This window comes from Centroberyx gerrardi, chromosome 4, assembly GCF_048128805.1.
Source record: "Centroberyx gerrardi isolate f3 chromosome 4, fCenGer3.hap1.cur.20231027, whole genome shotgun sequence".
NCBI classification, from domain to species: domain Eukaryota; kingdom Metazoa; phylum Chordata; class Actinopteri; order Beryciformes; family Berycidae; genus Centroberyx; species Centroberyx gerrardi.
Genome location: NC_136000.1, coordinates 17,015,650 through 17,025,212, shown reverse-complemented (window position 1 = coordinate 17,025,212; position 9,563 = coordinate 17,015,650). Strand labels below are relative to the sequence as shown.

The 9,563-nt window shown below is 45.4% G+C and overlaps 2 protein-coding genes across 2 annotated transcripts; one reads left to right on the top strand and one right to left on the bottom strand.

Moving 5' to 3' along the window:
* Positions 1-433: 433 nt before the first annotated feature.
* On the top strand, positions 434-3,764 carry LOC139933235 (glycine cleavage system H protein, mitochondrial-like). The gene is made up of 5 exons (XM_071927297.2): positions 434-588; positions 846-928; positions 1,024-1,087; positions 2,149-2,280; positions 3,160-3,764. Exons 1-5 carry the CDS (start codon positions 438-440, stop codon positions 3,255-3,257), a joined length of 528 nt encoding a protein of 175 aa, XP_071783398.1. The 5' UTR covers positions 434-437; the 3' UTR covers positions 3,258-3,764.
* A 647-nt stretch (positions 3,765-4,411) lies between these two features.
* LOC139933190 (deoxyribodipyrimidine photo-lyase) lies at positions 4,412-8,050 on the bottom strand. Its single transcript, XM_071927234.2, has 8 exons — positions 7,637-8,050; positions 6,809-7,120; positions 6,528-6,700; positions 6,320-6,404; positions 5,955-6,187; positions 5,543-5,737; positions 5,196-5,421; positions 4,412-4,979 (listed from the first exon to the last, which is right to left on the bottom strand). The coding sequence occupies exons 1-8, from the start codon at positions 7,911-7,913 to the stop codon at positions 4,435-4,437; spliced, it is 2,046 nt and encodes a 681-aa protein (XP_071783335.2). The 5' UTR covers positions 7,914-8,050; the 3' UTR covers positions 4,412-4,434.
* Between the last annotated feature and the right edge of the window lie 1,513 nt (positions 8,051-9,563).

Genomic DNA, 9,563 nt, shown 5'->3' with positions numbered 1-9,563 from the left:
TGTAGGCTATTTGCTCCAGAGAGGGGGGAAGACGAAAAACATGCTCTCGCTCTCTCTCCGGGTACCACAAACGTCATCGCGGCAGGACTCTGTTGTCGGCATCCTCCGTTAAAAACATCAAACCAAATAACACACAACGAAAGTACTGTTAACGCCCTGAGCTACAATTACGTTTTCCTGGTGACTTCAGGTTTGTACCGGATAGGTCGCTATGGTAACCGAAAGAGAGGCCACCTTTTAAACTACTGAGTGATTTATTTTCTCATTAGGTGCTCTTTGTTGTAGTTGTCTCATCTTGGCAGTAATAGACAGTAGCAGTAAGAGCAGTAAGCATTGGATGCCAACCGCCATAAAACGCCAAAGAAGAAGAAGAAGAAATCACCCGCCATTAAATACAAAGAAGAAGAAGAAGTTGCTCTCATCAGAACGCGACAAAGATGGCTGCTTGTGGGATACTCCGTCGCCTATCTTCCAACTTTTCAACAGCATTGCCTTTACTTACCCGTTCGGCAACCCTTTCTCCATTGCGACTGGCATCTAAACATTATGTTCAACGGACCCTCGCCACTTCTAGCCGGTTATCAGCAGGTATTTACTTGTGAAGTTCATGAAGGTGTTGAAGAGTAGCATGCAGCTAGCATTTGCGTTAGCAAGGGTAGCCGGAGAAAAGGACACCCGATTGCTGTCGCCACTGTTGTGCATTTGCATGTCTGAATTCCTCCTGAATGTCACAGTGCCCGGGGAGCACAACACACTTTCAACTCTTATTGCAGGGTTGCTGTAGTGTTGTTGTTGTTGTTGTTATTGTTGTTGTGTGCTGAGTCTGCTGTTCTGTTATCTTGCAGCGCTCAAATTCACAGACAAGCACGAATGGATCCGAGTAGAAGAGGGCGGAGTAGGGACTGTCGGCATCAGTAACTTTGCACAGGTACGGTCCCTGGGTGCGCGCATTCAGACACACACACAGAATAAAGTTTCTTTGCTGGAGAGACTAACTTCGCCCTTGCTGTTTGACATTTGCAGGAGGCTCTGGGAGATGTAGTTTACTGTGGACTGCCGGAGGTGGGCACACAGCTGGCTCAACAAGGTATAAAGGGCAGGCAAGTGGTTAAGAAATAAAAACAGGAGAAAATCCTTGATTTGTAAATAAAGTCCAAATGGGAAAAGAATGAAGCTTATCAGTCTCATTTGATCTACTGTATCTCATCCCTCTGGTGGGATGGAGACAGTAGTTTATCCAAACATTTGCTGGTTACACATTTCACAAATGCAAGTATTTGCTTGCTTTTCTCCGTTTCATATCATTGTAAAATTTATACTTTGAGTTTTTTTGGCTGCTGGTCAGACTAGGTAAGCAATTTTAAGACATCACGTTGGGCTTTGGTAACTTGTGATGGCAATTATTTTTGACATTTTATAGACTAAATGGTTAATCCATTAATAATCGATAGATTCATTTATAATGAAAATAATGTTTAGTTGCAGCCCTACAGCCATGAAAACCTGATTCCCAGTATGAATGGCACTTTTGTTCCACCAGTCTAACTTCAAATTTTGTTTTAGTTCTACCCTCATAGACGGCAATCATAATCCATATTCAAGATGATATACAGAATAGGTTGCATTTTGCCAGTTGGTTTATGGTTAGTTCCTTTCGGAGAATCTGTCAAAATTCAGACATGTTTTGTTATTCAAAACAGCAGGCCTTCAGAATCAGGGATATCGTTATGTTTGTTATGCAAAGTGAATTAATCCTCTATTTTGTTGCCAGGACTGCTTGTTTTCTCCCTCAGGCACACTCCTCTTTAGACAGACAAACTGGTTTTTCAGCTACCATCCACCCATAATTAAAATGCATTTGGCTGTAAAAGCCAACTGGCAAATAGCACTTATAGTAATGCAAAAATAAATTTTTATGCCACTTGAAAAGAGGCTGTTATTACACTTTGGAGAAAATGTCTTCCTTACAAACAAGGATTTTCTCTACCCTGTTTTGTCTGCCTGTTAACCAAGAAGCACCTGCCCTAAATTTGACCCACAACACTTTACACTATTTACCTTGGCTCTGTGTCTTTGTCATAGTTCTGAAATGACCTGACTTGGATGTAAATGTGCTTCTTTCTAACCGGTTGACCTGTCCTGCCTCAGATGAGTTTGGTGCTCTGGAGAGTGTGAAGGCAGCCAGTGAGCTCTATTCTCCTCTGACTGGAGAAGTTGTAGAGGTCAATGAACTGCTGGCAGACAGTCCAGGTCTGGTCAACAAATCCTGCTACAAAGATGGTAAGCACCCACATACAAATACTCCCTCATTCTGTTATTGAGAGAAGGCATGGGAAAGTGAGAGGAAGCAAAAAATAATGCAGACCAGAATATCAGAGGTTGGAGAGCAGCAATTTATAGTTGAAGGAATTTTGCAGAAGATGGAAGGAGATGTAGGATCATATTTGACTATATGAAGAAAACAGATCTATTAGAGAGGGGGCTTGGTTGTAAGTACAAAAAAAATATAATTAAATTGAATATAAATTGTAGACAGTAGATGGCAGTAATGCAACACCATATGAATGCCGACCACTGTAAAAATTCAAGGATAAGAATGAGAAAATGGGTTTTATATAAGTGAAATTAATACCTCAGGTTTTTTCCCTCTGAATAGTCATGTCTAACTTTGTCTGTAAATTTGCATAATGGAAGGTAGGCCTATATCCTGTATCACTGTTTGGCTCGTCCTAGGCCCGTGTTTCCCGACCCAGTCCTCAAGTCCCTCTGGTCCTGCAAGTTTTTGTTCCATCTTTACTTTTGCACACCTGATCCAATACAGGGCAACAGACTTTCAGGTAGATCCCTTTCTGCTGCTCAACCAACTGGCATTAAGTGCTTAATTGGATCAGGTTTGCGAGAGCGGAATTGGAACAAAAACTTACAGCACAGGGGGCACTTGAGGACTGGATTGAACACTATTAGGGGCGATATTTCCATGCTCATTTTAATGTATGATACATGTCATATTATCTCATGTGGGATGGGATATTTATGTGGCATGACACAAAAATCAAGAATGAATTCACTGATTGATTTCTATACCTAGTATGTTGTCTGTATCAAGGATATTCAACATCATGTAACTTGACCTGACCTTTAACCCAATCTTGAATATAGGTTGGCTGATGAAGATGACCATTGCCAACCCAGCAGAGCTTGACGCTCTAATGGATGAGACAGCGTATGAGAGGTACATCCGCTCCATCGAGGACTAGCCTAATACTTCCCAATAAGTGCTAGGCTCCCCCTCTCCTTTCAAGTACCACTGGCAGGGAAACGCATATAATGTGCCTGTCAGTTACGACGCTACTCTCGGCATCCACCAGTGGCGCTCCTGAGCTCGACACTACTGACCTGCCAGTGTTGTAGAGCTGTGAACATTAGGAATCCTCAATCTACTGTTAATGAGTGACTTTAGGGGACCTGTCAACCTGCATTGACAAAACATTCAGTGTTGAGCCTGAAGGAAGAATATATTGTTTGATTCCTGTGGCCTCAGACCCCTAAACTGAAGGGACAAGAGACTGATGATCACAGTCAGTAGAACAGTTTGCAAGCATTTCATTCAAAAGAATCTGAATTTCTCTTTTAGTGGACTGTGAGAATTAAAAAAGCACTTTGGTCTTTATGTAATATTAATGTGGGTCTACACTGCATGTATAAGAGCTACTCTATGGACATGGGACCTGTACAGTAGAAAATAAACTTTTCCTCACACTTGATTTTTCTTGCTTTTTTGTCACTTTTTTCCCATTTTCCAGTGGTTAGACTTGCACTAGAATTGACACATAACCTTGAGTAGAAACTTTATTGTTCATGTCATGGCGTTTCAGTGTAACAGCTTATTCTGTGGTTTTACACAACTAAAACAGGTGATGTGCTTGACATTATGTCATGGCATCACATAATACAAACGGTCACATTTGCACACATGGTAATTTGCAGTCATGGTCACTTTGGATAGATACTGGACAGGTACTGTACCACCTAAAACAAAAATAAATAAATGCAATGTCCTCACTCCTTAGACCTACTGTTCACCACCTCTGTTATGTACACAAAGCAACTTTTACAACCAATGTTTTTCTCACTTATGCTGGTATGTAAACATGTAAACTGGTATGTTCATTAAACACAGAAGTGTTCTTTGCAGATGATACACTATATACAAAATACTAGAGACATCGTCCTGATATTGATATTGCTTCTCTATCTACATCTCATTTTTGATTGGAATAGATATAATAAGGGATAATGTTTTTTCACCTCATCAGTGCACTTCATGAAAAGAGTAAGTGTCCCTAATATTTTGTACATTCAGTCTAGTTTACTGCTAGTAACCGTCTGGCCACCATTAGGCCAACCTGTAACCTTTCACCCTTGACCTCTGGGTCACCTGTGTGAGGTGACCACCCCTCCAGGTACAATAGAGAACCTGTCTTTGGCTGTGGGAGTTCGCCTGGCCCTGCCCCGTGGCGCAGGAGGCCGAGGGAGTCCCTCCATTCTCCGATAATCACTCTCTAGCCTCTCCCTTCTCTGGGCTCCCTCATACATCACACTGGCGGTAAAGTCTCTCTCGTTGAGGAAAGCAACAGTCTCATCCCTCTTGCGGCTCACATATCCTCTCAGAACGGCATTGTAGGGATTTGAGGCGGCATCTGCATCCGGATCGTCTAACTGGTGTTTGAATTCCATGCGGGTAATAACAGGCAAGAGGAACTGCTTTCCTGTAGTCACCACACCCCCGTCCCGGTGTGACAAGCCTAGGGCCTCAGAGACCAGGCGCGGGGGCAGAGGCACCAAGTCACAGCCTGTGCGCTTGTCCACATACTCTCCGAACTCTTTCCGCACCACAGCTACATCCTGCAGAGACTGGCTCCTCCGCCCTTCCAGGTCTGTGACTATTCGCTCGGGGTAGTTCTGGCCAAACACCACCCCTATGCAGCGAGGATGAGAAGAACAGATTTCTTTGTCAAGTTTTGTGTAATGTAGTGAGGGAGATGTGGATATGGAACAGTACAGGTGATGATATCATGATACAAAAGAGGAGTGTTTTTTTGACTAATTTTAGAGAAAAACATTGATGTCTGCTTTAGAAGCCAACAGTTAACCCCACAGCCGGTTTGCTGTCATGGTGATAACATCTCCCTCACCTGCACGCCGCAGCATGGAGGCGGGACATTTCCAGGGTTTGTGAATAAGCTCATCAGGCAGCTCTGCAAGTTCAGGACACCATTTCCTAACATAGCTGCCACAGGGGTCACAGGTCATTGCCGCATCAACAGGGTGCATGACAAAGTTCCAGTGGTCCAGCCCGCACATGCCCCCATTCTGCCACATCATGGCATCTATGGCAACATCTGCGTCCACCAGAGTGTCCTACACACACATATAGACATTAGATACAATAAAGTGAATAGGCAGCCAACCTGTTGTAGTTGTAGATTATATATGATGTCTGTGTGAGTCTATTTAGTGCGTGCGTGCATGAGCGTCTCACCTGGAACCAGCGGTAGCCCTCTTGCCAGGGCAGATGCAGGTATGCTATGAGAAAAGATGCGACCACATGCCTCATGTAGTTGTTCAGCCAGCCAGTCAGCCACAGCTGCCTCATGGCTGCGTCCACCAGAGGATAGCCTGTTCTACCACGCTGCCATGCCTTCAGGTGGCTGCGCTCACTGCTCCAGCGCAGAGCCTGCAAATATCAATAGATGAGAGAGCAAGTATGTCAGAGATTTGTGTATTTTCTTCATAGTTTGGTGTGTGGTATGGGCATTTACTTACTGATGTGAAGAGTATTGTGACTGACTGAAAAATCATTAATGCTATATTATATATTAGTTTCTTTCTTTCAGTTTACAGTTAAGTATATGGGTGTGTATCTGGCATCTCTGTCTACAGCCCATTTCTACCTTGTATGGGGGTCTGAGGGACTCCCAGGGCAGGTCAGGAAATAGTGTTAGCTGCCAGTAGGCCAAATCTCTCCAGGCCAGCTTGCGTTGGAACTTGGGGGGTCTGCAGCGTGCCCCCTTGGCATCCCACAGCAGCCAGCGTGGGCTGAGCTGACCAAAGTGGAGGTAGGGAGACAGACAGCTGGTGTTAGGGGCATCTGCCCTGCCTGACTCCTTCTCATACCTGTACACACCTAGGGATACATGGGAAGGGTCATTATACATATTATAAATTACTGTTAGATCAACACTTTGACATAAACTGTGCCACATTCCACTATACACAATCTATGATATGTATACAGAATGCATGTAAGGTGTCCCACCATCGTGAAGAAAGGCCTCTAGCCGGGCATGAGCTCCTTCTTCACTGAAATCCCAGGAATTGCGGATGTTAGCTGCCCAGTCAATCTGAATATAAAAATAAACACAACAAAATATTCAGTGCTTAATGGTCTCCTCATTGTTTTCTCACCTCCATTGTAATCTGGGTTGTAGCTCTGCCCTAGAAGCTGCTCTGCTGTGGTTACTGACCGTGGTGCCATCCTTCCTGCGGGGCATGCGTGCCAGGCCCAGCAGGTCCAAAGGGATGCCCTGAGGCCAGTGGGAGGGGGTGGGCAGAGATACAGGAGGGTCCAGGGGAGCACCTAACCCAGAGCCTGGGTTCTGCCTACAGCAGCTCATGAAGTGGGACACTGAACCAATTCCTGAATTAACAAAAGAAAACATATAGTTCACACAGTTCAAGCTTTAGTATCTGATGTAGAGTTATTTATTCAAGCTCAGTAAACCAACTCCGGCCTGTTGCGACTAACCTCGGAGTCCCACCCCTTCAGTGCTGACGGAGTAAGGGTCTCTGAGACAGTAGGAGTGGACCATCCTGCATTCTACACCTTCTCTCTGCAGATCTGACACCACCGCTTCATCCCGCTCCTTCAGCCAGGGCTCATAGAGGGCATTAGCCAGGACCGTTTTCGCCCCGGTCTCCATCACCAGCTGTCTAAGGGCCTGCAGAGATGAGCCAACCTCCTTCCCCTCTCCATCTGTCTTGAGGCAGACAAGATGGCTGCCAATGCGCTCCAGAGATGAACGGAGACAGGACAAAGCTTGATGAAGCCAGTACTTGCCTGTGAAAAGAGAGAGTGCGATTACACAAAGATCAGGAGACTAGCAGATTTTATATTGTGGAACATAGAATTGGAACATGTCAACTGGTGTTATCTCAACTGGTGTGGCTGCTGGCCTTAAATGGTGATACTGGGTTTAATGGTCTCTGGTGGTTTCAACCAGTAGAAGCTATCAGCGTGTTCACCTGGTAGATCTACTGGTAGAGAATTGGTCCTAACCAGTTCAACTGACGCCAGTTGAATCCCATAGCATATTGTGATCTGGTACCAGCTGAACCCAGCTGAAACCACTAGCACTCTACTGGTAGAGAAACTGGACTGGACCAGTAAATTACAACAATTTGGCTGAATCCAATAAAATCCATTGGCAACCCCTTAATCCCAGCAGAAACCAGTAAACCTGCTATAGTGGAATCAATCTAGTGGAATTTCCCTTAAGGCAGTTGTGCATGGTGCTGATGATGTACATGAATAAGTATGAAATAATCACTGGTTCACCTCCCTCAATTAACTTACAAGCTCCCCCCATAGCCACGGTAATCCCAGGCCCCTCCTCCTCTGCGGGGCTCCAGATGAAGACGGGGATGACAGGTGCGCCCACCTCCAATGAGCCAATTAGAGCAGGGTTGTCACAGAGCCGCAGGTCCCTGCGGAACCACAGCAGCACGGGTGGCGGACCTGAGGGCGAGCAGGACAAACCTACCACCTGCTGGCCACACCCTTTACGCCGCTGCCGCCTGTTCTTAGAGCGTTTAGGCTTCTCTGATTGGTCCAAAACTCCCTTCTCCACCATTTGGTCATCTTCTCCAGCAGCGTCTTGTTTGGGAGATGAGGCGGACAGCCTGGAAACACACACATTCTGACTTGAGCCGAGCGTCCCTTTAATGTCTTTGTTTTTGTGCGTGTATTTCTGAAGTTCAGTGTCTCTGGTGGTTTGTGGTGGGCTTAGCTTGCCCCAGGGTCCAGTCTGTGGTGAGTCTATAATTTGTCTCTTCCTGCCACCTGCTGCTGCTAGCTGGGTGTGGCTGCTTCCCAGAGGCTGTGAGACTGAGGTTGGCTGGATGGAGTCACTCTGAGTAACACATACTGTCTGATTCAGGCCGTCTCTAAGACCCTGAGGTCGAGACTCTTTGGTGACAGTGGACTGCTGCTGGTCTTTGACTTCCAGTAGAGAGAGAGCCAAAGCAATCTCCAGTTCATCGTCTTCATCCTGTAATTTAACAAAAACAACCAAATGACAATATTACTTTACAAACCACATAATAGTTGGGGCAATGAAAAATATCATGACTAATATTAGAATGCTACTAGATGTGCTTCTACGAGCAGCTCTAACAAAAATGAATATAATACTCTGTATGTGTAGTTGGGGGGAGCAATAGCAATAGTGCAAGCATAGTAAGCAAGACAGCGAGTTTTTCCAGTTGGAAAAAATGTTCCAAAAATGTTTTGTGGCCGCATTGCATTATGGACTATCGAGGCTACTGTTGGTGAAGAAACTCCTAGGATGGACACCTGTAAGTGCTAGCTGTCTGTTTAGCCTAAAAACTGACGTTTAACGTTAATGTTTTGGGGGTAAAAAAAAAAACATTTTCTGCTATTAGCCTATAGCTGCGATAATATCTCGACGTGACATCACGGCGTCTTGGCTAGTTATCGACGGGAATAAGAAAAATACACCACCAAACAACAGGGGCCCAGAAATGCAAGGTGATCGGTAGTGCCTCTTTTTTAAACAGTGTAGTTTAGTGGATTTTCCATTAACTTCCAAATGCTTAGGCTACTTGTACTTGTCACACAAACATAGGCTAAAACAAACAATACAACTGCTAGCATAAAGCGAACCTGACACAAACTCTCCCACATACCTTAGAGAAGTATTCCAGGTAGATGGAGGTGAGGGTGGAGTGGAGGGAGTTGTTGGCCGTGGACAGGGGCTGGATGAGGGACGGGAACTGCGACCGGGTGTCCCGGTGTCCCAGGACGGACACGCAAAGCCCAAAGAAACCCTCTGGATCTTCTCGACCCAGCAGCAGCTCCCTCAACATCTTTCTCACCGAGGCTTTGGTATCTTCACCACCGGCTGCCGGAGGCATCTTCGACTGGACGGTGAGGATTAAATGCTGTGAAGTAAATGCTGTAAAATTGTCCCACTGATAAACCCTGAAACAGCAAATGGCCTGCGCCTACCCTGGTAGTTGGGGGTGGGTTGACTTACCGGTTACCAAACAACAGCTGATTTTGAGTTACACAAGCCATGTGTGAATGTTTTGTAACCAGTCTTCAGCTAAGGGTAATGGGCTCATTTCACCAGTAGAGGGGGGACAAGTCTAATAAATAAGAGTCATGCAGGTAGGCTAGTGGATCCCATGGGTGCCACAGGACAGTGGTTCCCAACGTGGGGTCCTGGGTTCCAGGGTGTTCCCAGCGTATGAGTAATAGT